The 25,383-nt window shown below is 34.9% G+C and overlaps 3 protein-coding genes across 4 annotated transcripts; 1 reads left to right on the top strand and 2 right to left on the bottom strand.

The window, feature by feature from the left end:
• On the top strand, nucleotides 1–2,889 carry LOC149401892 (receptor protein kinase-like protein ZAR1). The gene is made up of 2 exons (XM_089608890.1): nucleotides 1–1,626; nucleotides 2,205–2,889. Exons 1-2 carry the CDS (start codon nucleotides 177–179, stop codon nucleotides 2,744–2,746), a joined length of 1,992 nt encoding a protein of 663 aa, XP_089465016.1. The 5' UTR covers nucleotides 1–176; the 3' UTR covers nucleotides 2,747–2,889.
• Nucleotides 2,890–13,443: 10,554 nt separating this feature from the next.
• Nucleotides 13,444–15,519, bottom strand: LOC149401891 (auxin-responsive protein IAA32-like). The gene is made up of 4 exons (XM_089609786.1): nucleotides 15,311–15,519; nucleotides 14,747–14,998; nucleotides 14,027–14,135; nucleotides 13,444–13,920 (listed from the first exon to the last, which is right to left on the bottom strand). Exons 1-4 carry the CDS (start codon nucleotides 15,486–15,488, stop codon nucleotides 13,872–13,874), a joined length of 588 nt encoding a protein of 195 aa, XP_089465912.1. The 5' UTR covers nucleotides 15,489–15,519; the 3' UTR covers nucleotides 13,444–13,871.
• A 4,542-nt stretch (nucleotides 15,520–20,061) lies between these two features.
• LOC149401890 (alpha/beta hydrolase family protein) lies at nucleotides 20,062–24,995 on the bottom strand. 2 transcript variants are annotated; one of them, XM_089609925.1, is made up of 10 exons: nucleotides 24,641–24,995; nucleotides 24,475–24,552; nucleotides 23,214–23,912; nucleotides 23,004–23,106; nucleotides 22,508–22,608; nucleotides 22,234–22,408; nucleotides 21,392–21,562; nucleotides 21,020–21,120; nucleotides 20,809–20,926; nucleotides 20,062–20,528 (listed from the first exon to the last, which is right to left on the bottom strand). In XM_089609925.1, exons 1-9 carry the CDS (start codon nucleotides 24,926–24,928, stop codon nucleotides 20,864–20,866), a joined length of 1,779 nt encoding a protein of 592 aa, XP_089466051.1. In that variant the 5' UTR covers nucleotides 24,929–24,995; the 3' UTR covers nucleotides 20,062–20,528; nucleotides 20,809–20,863. The 2 variants fall into 2 exon arrangements, with proteins under 2 accessions (XP_089466051.1, XP_089466052.1); XM_089609926.1 differs by having other exon boundaries at nucleotides 20,062–20,524.
• Between the last annotated feature and the right edge of the window lie 388 nt (nucleotides 24,996–25,383).

Genomic DNA, 25,383 nt, shown 5'->3' with positions numbered 1-25,383 from the left:
CATCTTCCCGATGCCTTTTCAAGCTATTATGGCAGTAATAGTATAGCTAGCTTCAACCTTTTTCCCATTCTTCAACACTTTCTTTTGTTTTCTTTCCCACTTCTGAGTTCCCTCACTGTCAAACCTTTCACACCACTCTCTCTCTCTCTCTCTCAAACTCTCCTCCGCCAAAAAAGATGCTCGCTTTTCTGGTTCCTCTTCTTCTTCTGGTTCCTCCGGAGAAAGCAATGGCTTCCCTGAACTCCGAGGGTTTTGCTCTGTTGTCGTTGAAGCAGTCGATTTCGTCAGACCCAGAAGGCTCTCTCTCAAACTGGAACTCGTCGGACCCAAATCCCTGCGCGTGGAACGGAGTCACATGCAGAGATTTCACGGTGGTCTCTCTTTCCATTCCGAACAAGAAGCTCTTCGGATTTATTCCTTCCGAGCTCGGCTCAATCTCCGGCCTCAGACACCTCAACCTCAGAAACAACCGACTCTTCGGAAACCTTCCTTCCGAGCTCTTCGCCGCCAAAGCTCTCCAGAGCCTTGTCCTCTACGGAAACTCCTTCTCCGGCTCTCTTCCCGGACACCTCGGTGACCTCAAGTACCTCCAAGCCCTAGATGTTTCCAGCAACTTCTTCAACGGCTCTTTTCCGGAGTCTCTGGTCGGTTGCAAGAGGCTTCGGACTCTCGACCTCAGCCGGAACAACCTCACCGGAGCTTTGCCGGTCGGATTCGGAGCCGGATTCGTCTCGCTCGAGAATCTCGACCTCTCGTTCAACGGCTTCAATGGCTCCTTGCCTAGAGACATCGGTAACCTCTCCGGCCTCCGAGGGACGGTTGATTTCTCGCACAACCTCTTCTCCGGCGAAATTCCGGCGAGTCTCGGCAGCTTGCCGGAGAAAGTCTACATCGATTTGACCTACAATAACCTCACCGGTCCGATTCCGCAGACCGGAGCTCTGATGAACAGAGGACCCACGGCCTTCATCGGAAACCCTAGCCTCTGCGGCCCGCCGCTGAAGATCCCCTGCGCCGCCGAATCCCCGTCGTCTTCGTCGCTCCCTTACTTCCCGGAGAACAACCCGGCGCCGCCACGTGGCAAGAGCCGAGGGCTGAGCAAGGGCTCGGTGATCGCGATCGTGGTGAGCGACGCGATCGGGATATGCCTCCTTGGCCTCCTCTTCTCGCTCTGCTACTCCAAAGCGTGCCCTAGGAGAGAGAAAGACGAGAAGAAGAAGAATAAGGCGGCCGGAATGAGAAAAGAGTGCCTCTGCTTATTCTCGGGGTCGCCGGAGAGCGCGTCGGCGGCGGCGGAGGAGGAGAGCCACGGCCTGGTGGCTCTGGACTGTTCGTCGGTGGGGTTCGATCTGGACGAGCTTCTCAAGGCTTCGGCGTTCGTTTTGGGGAAGAGTGGGATCGGGATCGTCTACAAGGTGGTCCTCGAGGATGGCCTGACTCTGGCCGTCCGGCGGCTCGGCGAGGGCGGTTCGCAGCGGCTCCGCGAGTTTCAGACGGAGGTGGAGGCCGTCGGAAAATTGAGGCATCCCAATGTGGCCGCTCTCAAGGCTTACTATTGGTCCGTCGACGAGAAGCTTCTTATTTACGACTACGTCCCCAATGGCAATCTCTCCGACGCCATCCACGGTTCCAATTCTACACTCTAGTTTCTCTCATATATTATTATTATTATTTTTAGGGTCTTTTACGTAAATAATCACGATTAGATATTACTAATTAGTGGACGTTTCGCAAATTTTAGGGTAAATAATCACTTCCATATATTTATAACTTAAATTTTAGATAAATAGTTACTTTTCATTTATTAAGTTACGTCATTTTTACGATTATTTATTTAAGATTTTCGAAATGTTGGTTATATAACAATTTTAGACATTTTACTTTGCTATTTACTTAATTTTATTATTATTAAAGTCTGTATATAATCATATTTGCAGGTTCATATTTTATATTAGTCAACGTTTCGTGAATCTTAATCAATAATCACGTTTATATATTTACATATATAGATTGACGTAAATATCCTGCCAATGAAATGGTGAACCAGGAATGCTACGTCATGTTTATGATTGTTTACCCTAAGAATTATGAAGCGTTGATTATATATCAATCTTAAACGTTTAAACGTTTTAATTGACTAGTTATCTAATTTTTTTTGTTTGTTATTATTACAAGTATTGTCAATAATAATTTTGTTGTTGCAGGGAAGCCGGGAACGGTGACGTTATCGTGGGCGGCGAGGCTAAAGATCATGAGAGGAATGGGACGAGGGCTCGTGTACCTTCACGAGTTCAGCCCCAAAAAGTACGTCCACGGCGATCTCAAGCCCACCAACGTCCTCCTCGACCACAACATGGAGCCGCGAATTTCCGATTTCGGCCTCGCCAACATCGCCGGAGGAGCCGCCGCCACAAGACACCCCGTCGCCGCCACCGCCTACGTGGCGCCGGAGGCGATCACGGCGGCGAAACCGTCTCAGAAGTGGGACGTGTACTCGTTCGGAGTCATACTCCTCGAGATGATCACGGGCCGATCTCCGGTCGGAGCGGGACCCGATCTCGTCCGTTGGATCCAGATCTGCGTCGACGAGAAGAAGCCTCTCTCGGAGGTTATCGACCCGTGCTTGGACTCGGATAAGGACGACGAGGTCGTAGCCATTATCAAGATCGCCATGGCTTGCGTTCACACCGCCCCCGAGAAGAGGCCCTCGATGAGGCAGATTAGCGACGCTTTACAAAGAATTTGAAATTTTTCATAACCCTTTCATAATCTGAGTTTTATTTATTTTGGGGTTTTGTAACAACTTGTTTGTATTTGTTTTGGTACATAAATGTGTGTAATTGTTTTTCCTTTTGACTCGCTGACATCGTATGTATGCTGTTTTTGTTTCATTAATTGCGGAGTTATTTTCTTCTTGCAATGACGAATGTCAAATGTAGAATAATTGAATAGTATCCACTCGTATTCAATATAACGATTATTTTTTAAATGTACCTGAAAATTATATATACACACCCACTAGTTTTTGGGCAATTGAGAGCACTATATGCATTTTGTATTTATAATGAAGCAATAATTTGGATTACTAATTTTTGCGACATCTTTCTACTAGTTAATACTAATAATTAATATATGTGAATGAATAACGTGATATTGAAATTAATATGCTGTTATAAATAAAGTTAACACCTGTATATCAATACGAGTTATTTTAGTTTTGAGGGCCCTTAATTAAATTTATTTGGCCAATCTCTCACTAAATCTTTGTCCCATGAGTCCATGACGAATTTTTTTTAGGTAGTCAACATGTTGATGGGATTTTTTTACTCAATTAGTTTGAGTGCTGTTCGTTTGTGTAATAGCTCTCTATTTCGATAATTCGATGTACCTTTGGACGAGGTTGTTCCACCAAGCATTGTAACAGATTATTTGGTTGATGACCGTAAATTATTATCAAATGTTTGTTCTGTTATAATAAATATAAAGCTAAATTCAATCTCACATCGAATCGGACACATGGTTATGTTTCGATCGCATATGGTTGTTCTGTTAATATATATATATAAAGCTAAATTCAAGCTCGTCTTGTTCTCGAAAGACTGCTGAGCTCTATGATCAACAAGGGCCGTCGTTGTGGCAAGAAGCCTCCGAGGAAGAAGAAACAAAGCTTTAATGTAGAGTTGCTATAAAGAGAAAAATGAAGAGAAAATCGGCATAGATCAAAGAAACTAAGCCAATTAAAGGTTATTTAAAATAATAAAAGTAATTACATGGGAAGATTGAAATTAAGTATACGCATTTTATGCATATATTTCTTACTTATCACATATCGTAAAAAAAAAATGTTTTTTTAATTTTCGTACCAAACTATTTCATATCACTAAAATTTGGTTATAAATTTATGAGAGAGAGAGAGAGAGAGAGAGAGAGAGAGAGAGAGAGAGAGAGAGAGAGAGAGAGAGAGAGAGAGTATTCATCATGAATAGTAATGTACTCCTTCATTGTATATTGTATACACTATTTTCCACCTAAAAATGCCTTGCCAGTCCTATAGTATTGAACACATTGGAGTTTCAAGGAATCCAAAAACCAAACCATAGCGTGAATGTTGGAGCTAATGAAGGGAAAGTGGAATTCACCAACCAAATCATAACCATTTTTTTTTCAAATCAAAATAATACATGCATATAGTATTATTCTTTTATTTGTCTCCTGAATTTAATTTGTAATTAATTAAGCCTCCCATTATTTGACTCTGACTGATTCTTGTCGGACAGTAATTTTTGTACAATTTTAACATCGTGTTCTGATTACTCTTTTGCATCAAATAAATTATTTTATGAATATATTTCTATTTTGTTCTAACTGTATTATCTATTAATCATAAGCACAAACATTATACGTAGGCTTGAGCTATCATTATCACACGATGTTTGATTCAATGAGTATTTTCAATTGAATACTATATACATTGCATTTTAGCAATTTTATTCATGAATTCGATGTCTATATGCGACTCCTAATCTTATCATGACTAGGTCATTTCACCAACTGTCTACTCATAAATTCTAATTATAAATCCTTGATCATTAACTCATCAAATAAAGATGGCTAGCCATAAGCGACTATCTCTCATTTCAGGATTTAAGACTTGAATTAAATGGTTTTAACTTACAATCTTACAAGTGCACAAGTCATATTCAATATCTTCAAAAGATATCTAGGAAGAACTATGCAATCTCCAACTCTCAATATTTCATAACCACACATCATGAGTCTCCTAAAATATTGGAACTAAATGACCATTTTGCTCATACGATTGAGACAATTAAATTTCATATAATCATTAGAAGAGCCTGAATTTGACTCTTCTTTTGTATTGTAGGTTATTTCAGGACAAAGAACTTACGATCATAACACAAACTTTGAATAAAGAATGAATGTTTCCTTTTATTGAATTACTTCATTCACTATATCAAGTTGTATTTGAAAAGTACTTATTACACTTAAAGTAAATACATAATTTACATTCACTTGTGGGCACTAATAAAAAATTAAACGTGTGTACATCAACCATGCACTAATATTAGATGTTTTAAATACATTTAAACAAAACGAGCATTAACATACACTTATTCGCATGGTACGAAGGTTAAAACCGTTGGCTAGCTTTGCTTATATGAAAGGCAGTTCATGTTTCTCATTTATACACTCCAAAGTTAAAACTTAAAAGCTTTCCTCTCCTTTAGACATTGGGTTCTTGTTTTGTCTGACCTGTGGTTCAAGTTCGCCTGAAACGTACGTGGTGATGCACCGCCCGTCTCATCGTCGTGGGAGGTCAAACTCTTAAGGTGACGTTAATAAAACCTTATGTTTATGGGCTAATAAAGAAAACATAGTTACAATTTTTTTTGTACTATACTAATGTTGATTAAAATAAAAAAGAATCAATATTTAAATTAAAAAACAATGATTATGTATTCAAAATTAAACCTGCGAAAAAATTTCATTGATTAAGAAAAGAAGAGTCCACCAACTAAAAAATTGGACACAATTATAATATTTAAACTGACTGGTAAAAAATCGAAGCTTTTGAATAAACAAAATAAATTAAAGAAGGATAAAAAAACAAAAAAAATTAGGAAAAATAGTCAATTTAAACGTTTGACATTGCTAAATAGCCAACGTTTGGTAAATCTTAGGTAAATAGCCATAAATTATGACGTGACTTAATATATGGACATGACTATTTATCTAAGATTTACATATGTAAACACATGAAAATGACTATTTACCTAAAATTTATCAAACGTTGACTATTTAACAATATCAAACGTTTAAGTTGACAATATTCCTAATGGACAAAGAGGAAATATCGGTTAAAATATCTAATATTTTAAGTTAGATACACTTCGTTACCTATTCTTTTTGTTTCGACGGTAAAAATACCTAATGTTATATTTTAGTTCCACCGTTACTGTTTTGACCGTTAGTCTTGATCTGTAAGCACGTGTCACATGTGAGGAAGACAAAGAGCATTGCTCCGTAGTTGGGCTGTCTTCCGCGGCGGCGGCGATCATATATATATGTCCCTGTATGGTATTACAAGAAAAATAAATTAACTTTTGACCTCCAGATTTTATGACTTGAATTTTCAGTTCTTCTCTGAATTTTTTTAAAAAAAATAATATTTTGACCATAAATTAATCCAGTACAATGTATACAATACATTAATATTAGTTTATGAGATCTTACCATCGTTGGTGTCTGTAATATAAGAGCACAAATAAATCCCAGCACAGAATAGAGCTTAGAAGAGCTCCAACTTTGTAGCTCCTCACACGGTTTCCACTACTTCATATTGATACACAGATCTATGTAATGTATTGTATATCACGCTGACCTTTTTTGCTTTGACGATAGAGAGGACAAGTGAAAGACGATAAGCAAACAAAAGTTTGTATTTGTTTCCATGCAAACACTAAGCCATGATCACAATTCCCAATAAGACCATGACACATAGCAAAGTTCTTAGAGAGAGGGATAAACTACTATTCATTACGAATAACTAATGGGCTACTTCACTTGTATATTGTATACACTATTTATTTTCCACCTAAAAATGTCTTGCCAGTCCCATAGTATAGAACACATTGGAGTCTCAAGGAATCCAAAAACCAAACAATATAGCGTGAATGATTAAATTAATCCACAGATTAACCCTAACCAAGCTATATTACTACATAATTTTATGGAAATGAAAAAATCACATCGATTAAAAAAACGCTCTTAAGTTTCATGACAACTATAAAATTCAAAGGTTATTTATATTGCTGATTGTTAGATATGTTCCAATGACACTATTGTTATGAACACACCACTAGACATGAACACACCACTAGACATATTAGTTAATTAAATTAGTAATTGAAAACAACTAAATTGATTGATACGATGACAATACAATTAAGTTGATTGATACGATGACAATACATATGTTATTGCTCTCGTGAAGTCAATTAGTATATTATTGACTATACGTGTTATCTTATGTGAATTGATATTGATACGATTATATCTTATTTTTAATCTCAATCATATCAAAATTGATTGAAAATTATAAGTTGTTCTACGGTAATATAACTGTCAATATATGACATAACAACTTTTTTTATTCCATCATCTTTTCTAATATCAGTTTTATATTTCGTTTATAGTTATAATTTTATTCTTCATTTATGTTTCGCTTGTAGTTATAATTTTATATTCTTGAAAGTTAACACGGCTTGAATCGCCAGAAATAGATTCTTGTTGATGAAACGGCTTGAAATTCGCCGGACTAGAATCTTGATAAAAATACTCCGAACTTCCAATGCGCTCCGTCGATGAAGCTTCTTCCGTCGATGAAGTGATGGTGAGAAGAACTTAAAACCGAGAAAAAGAGGCGCCAAATAACCGGAATACTCGGAGGTAAAAGAAAATTGACCTTCGTGAAATTCCACTGGGCTCGCGTCGGAGATCTTTTCCGATCGTCGAGGAAATCGGGGAGGACGAAGTGGATTTCTCTAACCTAGAAAATTGAATGCGGAAATTCGCTCTGATACCATATTGCATTTCTAGGATTTGAGAAGATGAAATCAAATTGGGAATTCGGACTTTGTTCTTGAATGAATCAGATACCCAAAACTGTTTTATTTGACTTACCGATTTGTACATCACACCAGCCTTTATATAGGCTGTGAGCAATATGTAACGACAGATAAAAAACTAAACTAACCAAAAACGACATAACAAAGACTTCTTAAACTAAACTAAAACTGTAAACAACATAACCAAATCTCAGTTCTAATACTAAATGACCATTTTGTTCACACGATTGAGACAATTACATTTTCATATAGTCATTAGAAGAGCCTGAATTTGACTCTTCTTGTGTTGTAAGTTATTTCAAGACAGAGAATTTATAATCATAACACAAACTTTGAATAAAGAATGAATGTTTCCTTATACTGAATTACTTCATTCACTATATCAAGTTGCATTCAAAGACTTATTACACTTAAAAGTAAATACATATATAATTTACATTTACTTGTGGGTACTAATCAAACATTATACGTGTGTACCATCCTGGCATCAACAAAGCACTAATGTTAGACGTTTTAAATACATTTGAAAAGATTGAGCATTAACATACACTTATTCGCATGGTATGAAGGTTAAAACCGTTGGCTAGCTTTGCTTATATGAAAGGCGGTTCATGTTTCTCATTTATACACTCCAAAGTTAAAACTTAAAAGCTTTCCTATCTTTTAGAAATTGGGTTCTTGTTTTCTATTATAGTCCGTGGTAGTCTGACCTGTGATTCTCTCATCGTCGTGTGAGGTAAACGCTTAAGGTGTCATTAATAAAACCTTATGTTTATGAACTAATAAAGAAAACATAGTTACAATTTTTTTTATTATACTAATGTTGATTTGTTGATTAAAACAAAAAGAATCAATAATAGCTAAAAAAAATAATTATTATATTTTCAAAATTAAACCTGCGAAAAAGTTCATTAATTAAGAAAAGAAAAGTCCACCAACTAAAAAACCGGACACAGTTATAATATTTAAACTGACCGGTAAAAAACCGAAGCTTTTGAATAAAGAAAATAAATTAAAGAAAGATAAAAAAAAAAAGAGGAAATGACGGCAAAAATATCTAATATTTTAGGTTGGATACACTTTCCTACATATTTTTTTTTTCGACGGTAAAAATATCTGAAATTCTGATTAGTCGCAAAGACAAGATGTCGCACACAATGTGTTGACAATGTGTCCGACAACTTGCTTGAACAAAGATATGGATAAACAACAAAACAGTGTAGAAAACAATGTACACACGATATGGTTACCCAGTTCGGTGAAACACACCTACATCTGGGGGCACGCTGCCAGTGGAAATGATTTTCACTATCTTGTAGTCAATTGTACACACAAGGTTTATATCTGATTACAATCAACAAATCAATAAACCTAGAGACTATTACTACCAGTGATCACCTAGACAGGGACTCCCCCTGAATTTGAGCTCCGTCTCAATTCCACCCTTCGAGCAACCTCCTGGCTCGGATGACCTTTAGTCTTTAGCTGTACGTGAACCTTCAATCACGAGAACACAAAACCCAACTCTCACATACACTCAATCTTTGTGGAATAGTGTTTGAGAGAATACACCACTTATAACCAAAACACACAGCCTCCCAGTCCGCCGGTCTTGCACGTCTAAGAGCTCTGAGTGTTTGATCAAAAGTGTCGAGGCTGCTAAGGGGAAGCGCTTGGCTTTTATAGCAGCTGTACAATCCTGGAAGTTATCTCGAGTTTCCTTACCCGGCCTCAAGCGAATATCACATAGTACAGACTCCATCAAGGCGAATATCGTGCAATGAAGACAAAAGCGAGAGATATCTTGCAATGAAGGCACCAGCGAGGCAGATATCTCGTAATGAAGACAGTAGCGAGGCAATAACTCAGCAATAAGTCACCAACGAAGCAATCTGTCAAAACTGGAAACTTGCCAGAAAAAAGAGTCTGCACACAGGAGGAAGGATGTCATACCAGAAGAGAAAACATAACGACCGACATCTTTCCACACAACTTGCACTAAAAAATAAAGCCAACAAAACAACGTATCAACAATATCTAATGTTACATTTTAGTTCCACCGTTACTATTTTGACCATTAATCTTGACGGAAGCACACGTGTCACATGTGAGGAAGACAAAGAGCATTGCGCCGCCGACTCCGTAGTTGTGGCTGTCTTCAGCGGCGGCGGCGGCGTCGAAGGCCTCCGCGTCCTCCGGCAAGTCGAATCCCTGGCTGTAGCTCGACAACTTCGAGCTGCTTCGTCCAAACGACGGCGACGATCTCATATATGCCCGTGTATGGTATTACAAGAAAATGAAATTAACTTTTGAGCTCTAGATTTTATGACTTGAATTTTCAGTTCTTCAGATCAAGTAACCATCAATGGCTGTTCTTAAAATCCATAAATTCTCTGAATTTAAAAAAAAAAAATTGACCAAAAATTAATCCAGTACAATGTATACATTTTCTAGTTACATTAATATTAGTTTATGAGATCTTACCATCGTTGGTGTATGTGATATAAGAGCACAAATAAATCCCAGCACAAAATAGCGCTAAGAAGAGCTCCAACTTTGTAGCTCCTCCCATGGCTTCCACTACTATATATTGATACATGACGATACAGAGAACAAGTGAAAGACGATAAGCAAATAAAAGTTCGTATTTGTTTCAATGCAAACACTAAGCCATGATCACAATTCCCAATAAGACCATGACACATAACAAAGCTCTTAGAGAGAGGGATAAACTACTATTCATTACGAATAACTAATGGGCTCCTTCACTTGTATATTGTATACACTATTTATTTTCCACCTAAAAATGTCTTGCCAGTCCCATAGTATAGAACACATTGGAGTCTCAAGGAATCCAAAAACCAAACCATAGCGTGAATGATTAAATTAATCCACAGATTAGGGTGCATCAAAAACACTCTCATGTATCAAAAATCAAGAAAAGAACATCTTACTCAACCTAAACCTTAACCAAGCCATATTACTACATAATTTTATGGAAATGAATAAATCACATGGATTAAAAAAAACGCTCTTAAGTTTCATGACAACTATAAACTTCAAAGATTATTTATATTGTTGATTGCTCGATATGTTCCAATGACACTATTGTTATGAGAACACACCACTAGACATACTAGTTAATTAAATTAGTAATTGAAAACAATTAAATTGATTGATACGATGACAATACAATTAAGCTGATTGAAACGATGACAATACATATGTTATTGCTCGTGAAGTCAATTAGTATATTATTGACTATACGTGTTATCTTATGTGAATTGATATTGATACGATTATATCTTATTTTCAATCTCAATCATATCAAAATTGATTGAAAATTATAAGTTGTTCTACAGTAATATAATTGTCAATATATGACATAACAACTTTTTTTTTCCATCATCTTTTCTAATATCAGTTTTATATTTCGTTTATAGTTATAATTTTATTCTTCATTTATGTTTCGCTTGTAGTTATAATTTTATATCTTTTATATTTATAATTTTACATCACTTTTATATATATGAATAATTTTACATATACAATAGCGTGTTTAATTGAGTTATAATCGTGCTATTACTCGTAATCGCACTAATTGAATAATATTCGTGCGAATCGCAATCGTGTTTCTTGTCCACCATTTAATAATCGTGTTAATCCAATTTGAATCGTGTTACTATTATCGTGTCGTTTTGACTTATTATTTATATTGTGTTAGCGTGTTTGACCCAATTAAGAATCGGCTCATTTATTGAGATCAAAATCTCCTATAAATCGTGTCGTAATCATTTCGTGTTTTGTGTTCGAACCAAACTGTCACCCCTATCTAAATTATCATCGCAAAGGCAAATATTCCTGGATATTTACAGTCATCAAGAAAATTTTGCAAGTCTATTTGCTACCTCATTACATTTGCGCGGAGTAAATCACAAATAAAAAAAGGCTATCATTTATTATCTTTTAACAATTACTCAAACTTTTAATTTCGTGTTATTCTTTAAGAATTAGGATAATGTGTCACATGATCTGTTTTTCCATTTGGAAATAGAATAAGCAAAGCAAAATAAAAAAAAATTCACAAGAATGTTTGTCGTCTATAATGATTAGCAATGGGTTTACTTATTTATTTATTTTCCATCAAATCTCGTGTGTGCACATGATCAACATACGGAAGATTGGATACTTTTCTGACTTTAATTAGGCAAGTATGGCGGTTGATATTAACTATATAAGATTGACGCATTGTCCATTTGCTAAAAAGCTATCAGGAAATAATAATTAGGATAAGTTAAAAATTATTCCCTTAATAAAATGTGTTGTAAGATATGTGTTTATTTCGAAAAATAAATGCGTTGTAAGATGTGCGTTTGGCCATTATATGAAAGCTATTTATAGTCTTCCAAAACTCTGTGTAGGTATCTCTGATCCATCTATTATGTAGTTCAGTAAAACACCCTCATCAAGATAAAAAAAAAAAAAAGGAACTATACTTCTCTCTCACTAAAACACATAGCCATAATTAAATCTTTGGGAAAAGAATTCAACCAATGAGAATAAAGCACGTCTCTAAATCATTTTAGCCACTGACCAAGAAAAAATTCTCGGAGAGCCCGTATGCGAAGAAAAACTCGGGCCTTAGCCGGCACCACTTGAAAAAAAAAAAACTAATTTTAGCAAAAACTAATTAAGAATTCATACACAATCCCATTATATGTCTAATATACATTAACACAAGTTTTAATGCATTTGTCTCTAATAAATTATAATTATTCATAAATAAAGTAATTTATTTTAACAAAAGTTTTATTTCAACAAAAGTTTGAATAAAATGTTTTTCATTTTTAACATAAAATTTTATTTTGTTTTCTTAGTTTTTCAAATTGATAAGTGTAAATGGTAATTTTTATTAACATAATTTTAATTTTTAAAAAAATTATAAGTAATTAAACATATATTGATATTATTTATGCCCCACTGAATCAAATTTCTAAGTCCTGAGGGTAAACACATAAGTATTTCGTTCATATAATCTGATCAAAATCGAAATTTACTTTGCCAATATCAATACTACAAAAATCATGCGCAAATTTGAATAAACATCAAATAATCTAGATTAAACATGCAAGTTTTTCTAATCATATGAACGAAATCTAGTCATAAACTTGCAAATCTAGCCATCTCAAACTCAAGTTTTTTTTCTTTCAATAGTTGAGATTCACAACTATTACATAATTAGCCAAACATAATCAAATTAATTGCAAAGTATTTGTATTTAATATGTAGTTCATCCATATAAATGGATAGTACGTTATAAAGTGAGAAAAATGAGCTATTTTGCTTTTATATATATACCAAACATTGTCATATCACTCATTTTTCAAACGCAAAAACAACGGTTCAGCATATACATTCGGGCCATTATATTTTTATGACATAGATGGTCATGATATTAAAAAAAAAAACAAAAAAGTTAGGCTGCGTAATATTATGGCATAACAATTTTTTGTTTGTTACTTCGTAAAATATGCCCACATACCAAATTGTTTTTAGTCACCACAAAAAATACAGTGGAAAAAACTTACATCGCAATCCAATGCAGTTTTTCAAATTTCAGAATCAACCACACATGTGGAAAAGACAAGCATATGAGCAATCACAAGGACGATGTACGATCTTTTATAACTTGTCAAAGAAAGAAGCTATGTTGTCCTATTGACAATTTAAACATCGTTTTCTTGTAAAGCTGTCACATTTGGATTCATTACTTGAAAGTCCTAGATGTAACATAAAAAACATTATTACACTATAGTTTTGTCCAACATGAAAATATATTAAAGAAGGGCCAACTTTGAGCTCCGCTTATTTGACCCGTTTAATCGACTGAGTGTCAAGTAATATTATTAAAGAGAAATTGCCTAATTTGACACTAATTTCATAATATTTTTCCACTTTCCACCAAAATACTAATTTTTCTAAAATTCCACCATCTATATCAACAATATTGACATCTATGTTTGTCCTTCACTATTAGATGCCAACATTGTTGACATAGATGTCAACATTGTTGATATAGATGTGATATTTTGGGAAAAATTAGTTTTTGGTGGAAAGTGAGAAAATGTTATAAAATTGGTGGCAAATTAGACAATTCCTCATTATTAAAAGACAAAAATAGACGACGAATTAAGTTATCAAAAGAAAAATGAGCTTCACTACTCATATCTTTCTAGCGATCCTTAGCCGTTTCACGCATTCTACAAACTCCCTGTCACAAAAAATCATGAATCTAATTAGATATTATCACTCATTATACCTCTGATTGTCACAAAATTAATAAAATCACAAAAAAATAGAGAGAAAGAGAGCATTACTTCCATGGGACATCACCAACATTCCTCCAATTCTCAAGTCTATCCTTGTAGAATAGTGAGAACTCCGATCCGGCTTGGAACAATCTTAACCCGGTTATTGATTGTCTCCCTACTTAAACAAAATAATTAAAATCTCATTTTTGTACAAATCTCATCAGGTATTTTTACACACGCGTGACAATAGTAATAGCACAAACTATTTGAAATAGTCAAATAGCTAAAGGTTACCGTCAATTCAAATTATAGCTAAACTATTTAAATATATAAAATATAGTCCAACTCATACATAGCTCTACCCTAGCATGTCGCATACAAATTATATTAGTTTAAGCTATTTTCTTTATTACATAATTAGACTAAAATTTTAACATAATGAACAGTCTAATTAAGTCATATGATTAACTCTCCCTATAAAGATTTATTAGGTAAATAGACACATTTACAATTTAACATTGCTAAATAACCAGCGTTTTGTAAATCTTGGGTAAATAGTCACTTTCATATATTTACAGACGTAAAATCTTAGGTAAATGGTCACTTCTATTTATTAGGTCACGCCATCTTTATATATGATTATTTATCTAAGATTTATGAAACGTCAGCTACATAGCAATTTCAAACGTTTTAATTGGCTATTTACCTAAATTTTTTTTTTTGTAATAATAATGCTAATAAATAAATAAATAAGAGAGGAATGAAAAGTGAGAAAATATATTTTACCAAACATGTCTTCTAGTTGAAGGGCCAAACTAGAGTAACTTCCATGATCAAGAATGCAAACTTTTCTACCAACAATAACTCCATCCATATTGACCTTCACATAAGCCCACTTCTCTTTGCTTTGGATTCCCTCACCATCTTCCTCGCTACATTCTTCTGTGAAATTATTATTGTTCCTTGCTTCTCCCATGCTAATTATTGAACTTTTTAAGGGCCAATCTATAAGATCATCATATCCCTCCAAGCTCACCACTATTTATTTTCATTTTTTCATCCAAAACACAATTACTTTAGTCAGATCAAATAACAACTTAATTCATACAAAAGTAAGATATCACATAATATACAATATTTTCATGATAGAAACATTTTTCTCTCCACTATCACATTTTTTCACCTTTCCTTTTTCCATAGAAGCCCATAGAATATCACATAATACATCATTATAGTTACTTATCTATGCTAGCTAGCATAATTCAACTATATATATATGCATACACGAAAATAAAGTTAGGAAAGAAAATCGCATAAAAAAAAAAACAAGGATGTGTCAAAGGGACATACATTGCCCAGATGGATGGTAAGCTTTGGGCTGCAAAGTTCGAAGGCTAAGACCGAGATCGATAACACCATTGTTGTGATCTTCGTTGGCTTGTTGTTGTTGTTGATGATGATTGTGGTGATAATAAACTGATTGAATAGTAGAAGGATTCAAAAGATAGCTTGAAGAGTTTGAGTCCATTGGATGTAGAGATATTTTGTTAAGCGATATAGTACTATACTAAACTCTATAGCTAGTTTTGAGAGGAGTACTATATATATATATATATGACATTTGCATGAAAGTAATTGAGACACATAAACATCTAATTTATTTCAAGAAATTCTTCTCCTGAGAGAGCTCTAAAGTGTGTGGGACCATATTATTTAGAACATGGAGACAGACAAAGCCCTATCTCCCACTACCAATCATTCATTGTTGCTTATCTTCTTTCTGCTACAGCTAACATGGCAAGTACACAAGTGTATGTATGTGTGTGTGTATATATATATATACGTGTATATATGTGTCACTAACAAGTGATGGCCTAAGTGATCTTGGCAGAAGCTGGTTTAGATTCTGTAACCCTAAATCGGTACAAGGGCTTTTTCTTCCACTTTTTTTGGATCACATTTCGGATGGAGAGACTGGAATATATTTTATGATTAAGGTCATTGTGTTTATTTAAGGGTAATTTAGCAAAATAGCCAATTTAAACGTTAGAAATTGCTAAATAGCCAAGGTTTGGTAAATATTATGTAAATAGCCAATTTTATATATTTACATACGTAAATATTAAGTCATTGTCATATTAAGCCATGTCATCATTTATGACTATTTATATAATATTTACCAAACCTTGGCTATTTAGCAATATGAAACGTTTAAGCTGGCTATTTTTCTAATTTTTTGTTTATTTAATTACACAGTTCCAATGAAAGATAGCTTGTTCTTACATCATTATGATTAGGGTTTTTTTAGTGCGGATATCATGCACGTGACATTTTGGTCTCTAAATTAAATTTTATGGGCAAATGATCATCAAACTATAATAATTTTGTAGCATGTTAGTCATTTTTGTAGAAATATTAATAAACTTAAATGCGACAAGTAAACAGCTCAAAATATGGAAATCCATGTTTTGGACAAGAATAGTAGTTGATCAGCTGAGGAAGTACAATTTTGCCCTTTTGTAAACATACCCACACCACACACACACACGTGAAAACTAATAAATTGATAATAAAAAAAAACAAATTCTCCACTGTCTCTCTCTACATTCCCGCTCTCTCTCTCTCCTAACTTTCTGGCGAAATCGACGCTATAACCACCGCCCGAGTTTCTGCAAGTCCGGCCAAAATCCGCTCCGTCGCGAGCCGTCCTCTGCCTCCGACGCACGACTCCGAGCTCAGCCCAGTCCGAGCCAATCTTCGCGTGAACTCCGACCGGAAAGAGGAGAATCGCGAGCTCCGAGCCTCTCTTTTCTTCGCCGCGTGACTCGGTTGAGACAAAAGAGACGTGAGCTCCACCGACTCCAGACCAAAAAAAAGCCATCAGAGAAGCTTTTGACGAAGCTCCGACGAGCCTGAGAACATCAGCCGAGCCAGAGGAGATCGCCGAATCGAGAGATCGACCGAGAAAGGATTGGAGGAACTCTGAAATTGTTTTTTTTTTATTGTCGGAGCTGACATACAAGTCTACAATTTCATTTATTGTAGACTTCTATGTCTACGATAAATGAAGTTGTAGACTTGTATGTCTACAATTTCAGACGTTGTAAACTTGTATATCAGCTCCGACAATACACAAAAAAAAAAAAAAAAAAAAAAACCATTTTTTTTTTTATCAAAACACACGAACGAACCCATGAATATGAAACTTAGAAACACGAATGAAACCCATAAACATGAAACCCAGAAATAAACACGAACGAAACACGAAACCCGTACGTCAACAACGAAACTCGTACAAAAAAAAAACAAACACGAACGAAACCCACCCAGAAATTCCCAGATTTCGTTCGCCAACATGAAGTCTACAACTTCATTTATTGTAGACATAGAAGTCTACACTAAATGAAATTGTAGACTTGTATGTCTACAATAAATGAAATTGTAGACTTGTCTGTCAGCTCCGACAATACAAAAAAAAAAACCATTTTTTACCCAAACACACGAACGAACCCATAAATATGAAACTCAAAAACACGAATGAAACCCATAAACATGAAACCCAGAAATAAAAATGAACGAAACACGAAACCCGTACGTCAACAACGAAACTCATACCAAAAAACAAACACGAACGAAACCCACCAAGAAATTCCCAGATTTCGTTCGCCGACATGAAGAGATAAAGTTTACCTCTTCGGCGACGACGACGGCGGACAAACCACTGGCGACGACAAACAGAAAAAGACAAGCTTTTTTCTTACCTTAAATGAACGAGAGAAGAAAAAAGAGGAGAAAGAGAAAGCTTTGAAACAATGAACAAGGAGAGAGAGAGCTGAGAGCAAGTTTAATGGAAATGAACAAAATAAAAAACCAAAGGACACTTAAGACTTTTCTCATATGATTAGGTAGTATTTTTGTCCAAAAACAATGACCACAACATTTTGGTCAAAAGTATCAAAAAGACTACTATCTAAGACCATTTCCCCAAAATATGTTTACATTTGAACTTGAGGCCCATATTATATGATTTGGTTTGTTAATATAATTAATATTTAATTTAACCGCGAGAATATTGTAGTGGACTATAAATGTCCCATATTATATTACAAAAGGTGTGACGGAATATGCTTCAAAAGATTTTTGTTTCTTATCCTTGGAGACTTTTTGTTGCAAAAACTGAATGTTCGAGTGTCAGATTTTGCTTCCTTTCAATAATCTGAAAAACCATCTGGGTCAGAGGCGAAAAATCCCATTACACCTTGCCTTTATTTATATATTTATTCAAATTATACATTTAGCTTTGCTTATAGGTACTACAGTACATTTTCTCATATTTATTGCATGCTTATACTTCACCGAATGAATGATATCCATCAATAAAACCTAGACCAGACACAAGCATTGTTTGTGATGATGGTGAAAGAACTTGACTATAAGCATGGAATATCATACATCTCTCTCTGGCCACAAATTTAGACCAGTGAATCTAAATCTATCAATGCATTCTTTTTTTTTTTCTTCTTTTATTAAGCCTTGATCAACTAATAATTCTTGTAGAAGACACGATCATGTTTAAACTAACCATATATATCCCGGGATTAATACCATCACACATTTTAGATAATGTCAAAATATATTGCTCTTTTCCACAATTTGTGGACAGGAAGTTAATAAAGAAAAAAAAAAAGAAGAGGGATTTATAGATAACAAACATTATTACGACTACATTCAATTATTATAAGGAAGTTCAATGTCAGGTCATCCAAACTCTTGAAGCATGGTACCTAATTGATCGCCACGACTGAAAACTTTATGACGATAATGCATGGATCGACTTGGGCGAAAATTATATTTTAAAGGCCATTAATTGAGGGTATATATTTTGAGAATTTCAGATCTATCTGTTAGTCCTAATTTTATCCCTTTAAATATTTTGTACGTCGATATTCTTTGTAGAGTCTAAAAAAGGTTGTAAACGCCATTCTTGAATTTGAGTTCAGAGTGAAACATCATTGAAAGTGAACCACTATAAGTCTGTGTGTACTTGATTGTCGTATATTATGATTTGTTTTTTGGTTTTAGGTTGGATTTAGGGCTCAAATTCTAACATAATGGGCTATTCCATCTTTTCATTTCATAATGGGAATGATTTTTAAGAATATAAAGCTCATAAAATTTAGTTTTTTAGGAATAAACGGCATTAAATCACCAAGTGTATGTCTTAATATATATATATATATATATATATATATATATATATATATATATATATATATTCACTCGATTCACTTATTTCTTCAATCTAAATAATGGATTTTTTTTGGGTAGTTTTTATTTATTTATAAAAAAATTGGATTCGTTGAGGAGAATCAATATTGTTTCTCTTGACATGTGCAATTACTTCAGAATGTTTTATTTGCTTGTTTTTTTTTATTATTATTATATTATTTTGTGAACCAGTTTGTGTAGTACTTTTTTCTCCAAAGATGTTTTGTTGGTTAATTTCTGTAATTCTTTTCTTTTCAATGTAGGAAACAAAAGAGTATAAACGCATGGCTGAAAAAATAAGTAGGCCTATAAATATGTAGAACAAAGCTAATTCGTTCAACTTTGTAGTTTGTAGTTTGTACACAAACAAAGGTAAAAAAATATTACCTTAAGACATTTATTACATAGCCAAGGGAATCTTCTACATTGAGTACGTCATAAAACAACAAAGTTTTTTCCATAAAGAAATGGAACTATGCATACATATATATAATAAATAAATTAACCGACAACTAAAAATGCCTTTTCCGTTGTTCTTGATAAATATCACCGACATTTTTTAAATCCTTTAATTTATCATCCAAGCGACAAAACTTCAAACGCATTTCCGAATCTCAGCACACCTTAGATATGATCTCAAATAGACTTACGAATTACGATTGGGGTGGAATTGAAATTTAAGGCAAAGAAAAGAGTTGACTCTTTTTTTTTCCCCTTTTTTTGAAGCCAATTTAACTGAGAATATGCATGTAAACCATATAATAGTTATCATTTTGGTATAAAATATTTAAAACAAAATTAAACTGAAGGGAGATAAAACTATATCTACACAATACCCAAATGTTTATTTATTTAATCATTATAACTGAAATTAAAGAGCAGAATTTCGTTCGTACTAATCTTTTCTCATCTGTATATAAAATCTTTACATGATCTTTCTCACAACACGTAGAACTGTTCAAGCTAAAAACACTAAAGTGACCAAACACCACTCGAATCCATATTTCTGGACTGAACATTTTTGCAATTTTAAATAATAAAATAAAACAAATACGTGGACGCCATTTTCAGATGCCACTCTGTATACAATGCATTTATCTCAGCCGAGACCACTGAAAAGCTTCAAGTATGGGCAAAGAAAACTTTTCAATTTTTAATTATACTCGTCTTCTGACTGAAAATTCCTTCAAAGTACTAAAAAATATAACATGAATGGAACAGAAAAAATCGAAAGACGCTTTTTAATTCCTCCGCATCGGCATTTGTTTATCCTCGCGAAGCACTTGCTTTGATTTTCTGTCTGGCAAAGGTTTTCAGCTATTATTTCAGTGCAGTAAAAATAACGAGGGAATTGGACATTTATATCATAACAAATATTTTGTAAAAAAAAAAAACTTAACCTTTTGTTTTTGACACTTTTATTATTATAAAAATATTCGAAATGGCGATAAAAGTGTAAAAAACAAGACTTAGTGGTATTCATGTCCAAATGGTTGATGATATTCATATCCAATTCCCATATACGAATATATCGAAACATAAAAAAATAAAAAAAGTTGATCGGAAGAAGAGGTACGCACCTTTTATGAACTCGAAAGCCAATAAAAGGTCAAGAAATGTTAAAATATAACCATGTTATAAGGCTGAGTCGCAACGAGTGAGGAACTCGATTATACAGGGATATACTTGCTCCACCGCCTTCAACACCGAGCCAAAAATAATATCGATCAGAACATGAAGATGTATATTTACAAGCAACAACAAAGAGAAGAAAAAAAAAATGTTTCATACCAGTCGGCCTCCGACCAAATCATAATGAGCATAGTGTGACCCATCGGGATCTCCAAATACTTTATAAGTGACCAAATGCTCGGGAATCAACTTCGCGGTTTCTGGTACATAATCATCAAGGCTATGAGGAATGTGACCAAATACTTTATAAGCCATCGTATTTCATTACTACCGAAATAGGAAAATACAAGACATTTACAAGCTTTCGAGACTTGTTCTCTCCTAAAGGAAACATCCCAATTTTCCCTCAAAATATGCCTCCCTTATCCCCTTCACTATTGTTTATCTATACCGTAAATTTGATGATACTAAATTCTATTTAGTCTTAACACCCCTAGAGTCATTTTTTTTTCCCGGGGATTCATGAATTACCTTCAACGGCTTGAGGAGGGCAAATGATATCAAGGTCTCCGGCGATGGCCAAGACGGGGACGTTGCATTTGTGAAGATGGTCTTTATAAAAGAATGTGCCTCTTCGGTCCCGTAAACCACCTTCTTTGAATGCCGTTGTTAGCTGAATAAGAAGCTTTGCTGGTACTGTGCCTAATAGTTTTCAGTAAACCATTTTACGGTAAGCAAGGTAACGGTAACGGTAACGATAAATGTAACATGACAAACTATACGTTTACTTTCTTAACACTTTCACTAAATAATGTTTATAACAAAAAAAAAAAAAAAATTACGTGTTTGGTCTCTAAGCTAGTTTTCTGAGATATATAGTCATCGAATTATTGATTTTGTAGCTTTTTATTAGAACTAATAACTTGTTTAATGAACTCTATTCACTTAAGAAACTATACATAATTGTCAACTTTAATAACTTGATTTCATAAATAAATCAATGATTATCAAATTATAATCTAACAGAGCAAGCCTCTCGAAAGCTTGCGTCTTTATGCAACTTTTTAAAATTATAAGAAAGCAATGGGTGTTTGTAAATATGTTCTAAGTTGTTTTGTCATCGGATTTATATATATATATATATATATATATATATATATATATATAGAAAATGACTAAAATGCTAAATCAATAGTTTAAGGATCATTTTTGCTAAAAATACTATTTTATGGACCCAAAATCCCACATGTATAATAGTTCACGAACTGTTTGCGCTAAAAATCCTTATAAAAAAAAAAAAACAATACTCGAACAAATAAATGAAAATTGAAGATGAGAAACTATGCATATTTTATCGGGACAGAAACACTAACAGAAGTTGTTCAAGACGAGCTTCTTAAGCAACTCAGGGTCCATCATATCTTGAGCTGAGATGAGAGCGTTAAGCCATGAGAGCACATACGGTGGACGCGATGAAAGAGGATAAGCAGCGGTCAGCAGCGCTCCCAACGGAACGATCGGCACATTCAGAGCCTGAGCAGGGTCTGCCTGAAATCACAATTACATGGGATTTTATTACAACAACAATCCTACGAGAATCGGTTATCTATGGGGGGAAAAAAGAGAGATCCGATTCAGAGCACTTACAAGGGGCAAAAGAAGTTTAAGCGTTGATTTCGAAGACGCATAATCAAGAGACGATGCCAAAGTAACAATCGATGCCAACCCGTGATCTCTTCTTTCAGAACCTTTCAAAAAAAGAAAAAAAAAAAGATTATTAATTCATCACATACATGCATTTTCTGTGTAGAATATATATATATATATATATATATATATATATATATATATATATATATAGATGTATACATAAAAGAAGCAAGAGAGAGTCCAAGTTAAATCACATGCACTCACTCTAGTCCAACAACTTAGTGAATGACTTGACCTGGATTTTAATAATGGTTACAGAATGGAGTGGCGAATTGTGAGAGATTAACGAGCAAGGTAAAGAAAGTTTCGTCAACTTCAACTTCAATCCATTACCAGAGGAAGCAATCCCACAATGAGAGACGACGGGTTTTAAAGAAGAATATACAAGGAAAGGGCAAAAGAGAAGAAGAAAATGCATGGGAAACACTCTAACCACATCGTGATGCCATTGCGTAGAGCAAAATCCCACCCATGGAGTGTCCGATTGCGAGTAATTTACCGTCCATTGGCTTGGTTTGAGCTCTTATGTATTCCATCTGCATCGATAGTGCAAAAGATTGCAAATTGACTGTCAAATATTATCAGAAAGCTTTTATACAAGAGGCAAGTAGCGATGCTGCAGAAAGATAAAATGTCACCTCACCGCACAAGGAACGTCCTCTTCAAGGTAGTGATCGAAATCCCAGTCGTATTGCACTATCAAGTCGAGTTGCTTCTGAAAATCTTCGATAGTCGAAGCAAAACGCTCCTGCAAGTCAAACAGGGGCGGCGAAACGGAGCGCTGACCCTCTTCGATAACATTCACAAGCCCTTCACTAAGGTCCTTGATTTGACCTGTAAAAACGCCCGAGTTTTGGCTCGTGTCCAACAAGCCGAGAAATCTGTCCCGTATCTCGTTGAATTGCTCGGACAACTGGGAGTCGATTAGGAGTTTCGAGACCTGATCGAAAAACTTGGCTGACATGAACTTGGACTGGCCTTCGCTGAGAAAGCCGGAGAGTCTTTCGGACAAGCGCATGAAAGTCTCGGTCAACCTTGTCACGAGCGTCGATTCGTCCCAGACCGTTGCTAAGGCTTTCGTGCCCGGTTCTGGAACCGAAACCTCAGTCGCCTCTTGACCATTAACGATGGAACTCTGTGAACCACAGACATCGAGAACACTATTGGCATTCGGTTCCGAAGCCAATCCACTCTCCGAAGCCGCTTCTATCTGTTCGGACTTTTCGTGAGCCGAATGTTCTATTTCTTTGGTATTCGATTCATAGACACTTAATCCAGCACCTCGAACTTCGAGAATCCACGTGTCGAATCCTTGCCCTGACATGTGTCGTGCGAATGATGACTGCAAAAAAGATGCCATAATCAACACAATGGCTACTCATATATGTATAAATATACAACAATGTTTTTATGAGGTCACGTGTTACTCTTTTTTTATCGCCAATTGATTTTAAAATGGAATCTTATATATATACATGATCTACGAGCTCATAAAGCTCAAACGAGCACCGGTCAATAAATCATTGGGTGAGCCCAAATGAGGTTCATAATGTCATGTGTTCCTAAGATATGTAACAACAAGAGCAAGTCTGTGATACTGCAAATAAGTTTATGCTGATTTGGGTGTCATGAACAGTTTTGGACATAAAGAAATGTACAAAAGCCACTGAGCCTAAATTGAAATAAGAAAGACGACATGAATTTAAGCATTATATCCTTAGTAGAAACAGAGATTAACATGATTTTGCAAAATATAGTGTTCGAGAGAATTAATGAAAAAGGAAACTATCAACATAACTTCATACACAGTATACATATACCATTAATCCCAAATCGAACAAACTAGTATCAGTATATAAGATAATTATATCAAATGAAATTGAAATCGTGCAACAAAAATTAACCTCCGGAGAGAGATCGTATCCAATGGCATTAGTCCCAACTCCAGATAGCAACAGCAATGGATGATTCCTCTTCGGAGCCTGAAATTTCATAATCCAAGTCGAGCAAAAATCAAAATCTATATATCGAAATTCAAACTTTGATTTCAAATCAATGTGAAAAAAACACCTCGGGGTTGGGATGGTATCGCCAGAGAGCGAGCTTCCAATCGGAGGTGGGAACAGAGACGTAGTGAAGCTCGTCGGCGGTGCAAATCGACGGCTTGTCCCCAATCTTCACGGCGTCGCTCGAGAACGCACGGAATCGGAACGACGACGACGCTGCACAGACGACACGCCCCGCCGTGGAGGCGCGTGAGAACATGGGCTTCAGACTGTCAGACCGAATGACTGACGAGGACGATGAGGATGACGAGAGACGAAGAATCCACCGAATGTCCGATTGAATCACCGCCATTATCGCTTTCCTCGACTTCAAATGATTATATATATTCGTGTGTATGTATTTATTTTTTTTCGAAGATATATTCGTGTATGTAGTATGTACATATATAATCGAAATACACGTCTCGTTTTTTCTTCTGGTCGTCTTTACTCTTGTCTTTGATGATGACGTGGAGACAGCTAAAAGCGCAAGAGAAATTAACAAGAATAATATCATTTGACGCTTAATAAAAATCACCAAAAATACAAATATTGATAACGAACTAATTTATTCCGTGAATCATTTAGTTGTTGATTCTATTACACATTTGATACTAGATGTTTAATATTTAGATTTTGAGTGATTTTTGATAAGTGACAAACAATTGATAATATTATTGTCAATTTAAATGGATTACTCATTTTTCGCTTTTAAAATTCAAAAAATTAGCGAAATAAGCCACCGAAAGATTAAAAATTGCTAAATAG

Source organism: Urtica dioica, chromosome 3 (genome assembly GCF_054948205.1).
Source record: "Urtica dioica subsp. dioica isolate 48M chromosome 3, U.dioica_male_clone48M_v1_H2, whole genome shotgun sequence".
NCBI lineage: Eukaryota > Viridiplantae > Streptophyta > Magnoliopsida > Rosales > Urticaceae > Urtica > Urtica dioica.
This window is presented reverse-complemented; position numbering and strand designations above follow the sequence as displayed.

Coding starts and splice junctions, on each gene's coding strand:
- LOC149401892 (XM_089608890.1), top strand. CDS start 177: ATGCTCGCTTTTCTGGTTCCTCTTCTTCTTCTGGTTCCTCCGGAGAAA. Junction 1,627..2,204: donor TCTCTCCGACGCCATCCACG/GTTCCAATTCTA, acceptor TTGTTGTTGCAG/GGAAGCCGGGAACGGTGACG.
- LOC149401890 (XM_089609925.1), bottom strand. CDS start 24,928: ATGGCGGTGATTCAATCGGACATTCGGTGGATTCTTCGTCTCTCGTCA. Junction 24,553..24,640: donor GATACCATCCCAACCCCGAG/GTGTTTTTTTCA, acceptor ATGAAATTTCAG/GCTCCGAAGAGGAATCATCC. Junction 20,927..21,019: donor ATTTGGTCGGAGGCCGACTG/GTATGAAACATT, acceptor TCGGTGTTGAAG/GCGGTGGAGCAAGTATATCC.
- LOC149401891 (XM_089609786.1), bottom strand. CDS start 15,488: ATGGACTCAAACTCTTCAAGCTATCTTTTGAATCCTTCTACTATTCAA. Junction 14,999..15,310: donor TTACCATCCATCTGGGCAAT/GTATGTCCCTTT, acceptor GAAAATAAATAG/TGGTGAGCTTGGAGGGATAT. Junction 14,136..14,746: donor TCAACTAGAAGACATGTTTG/GTAAAATATATT, acceptor TTGTTTAAGTAG/GGAGACAATCAATAACCGGG.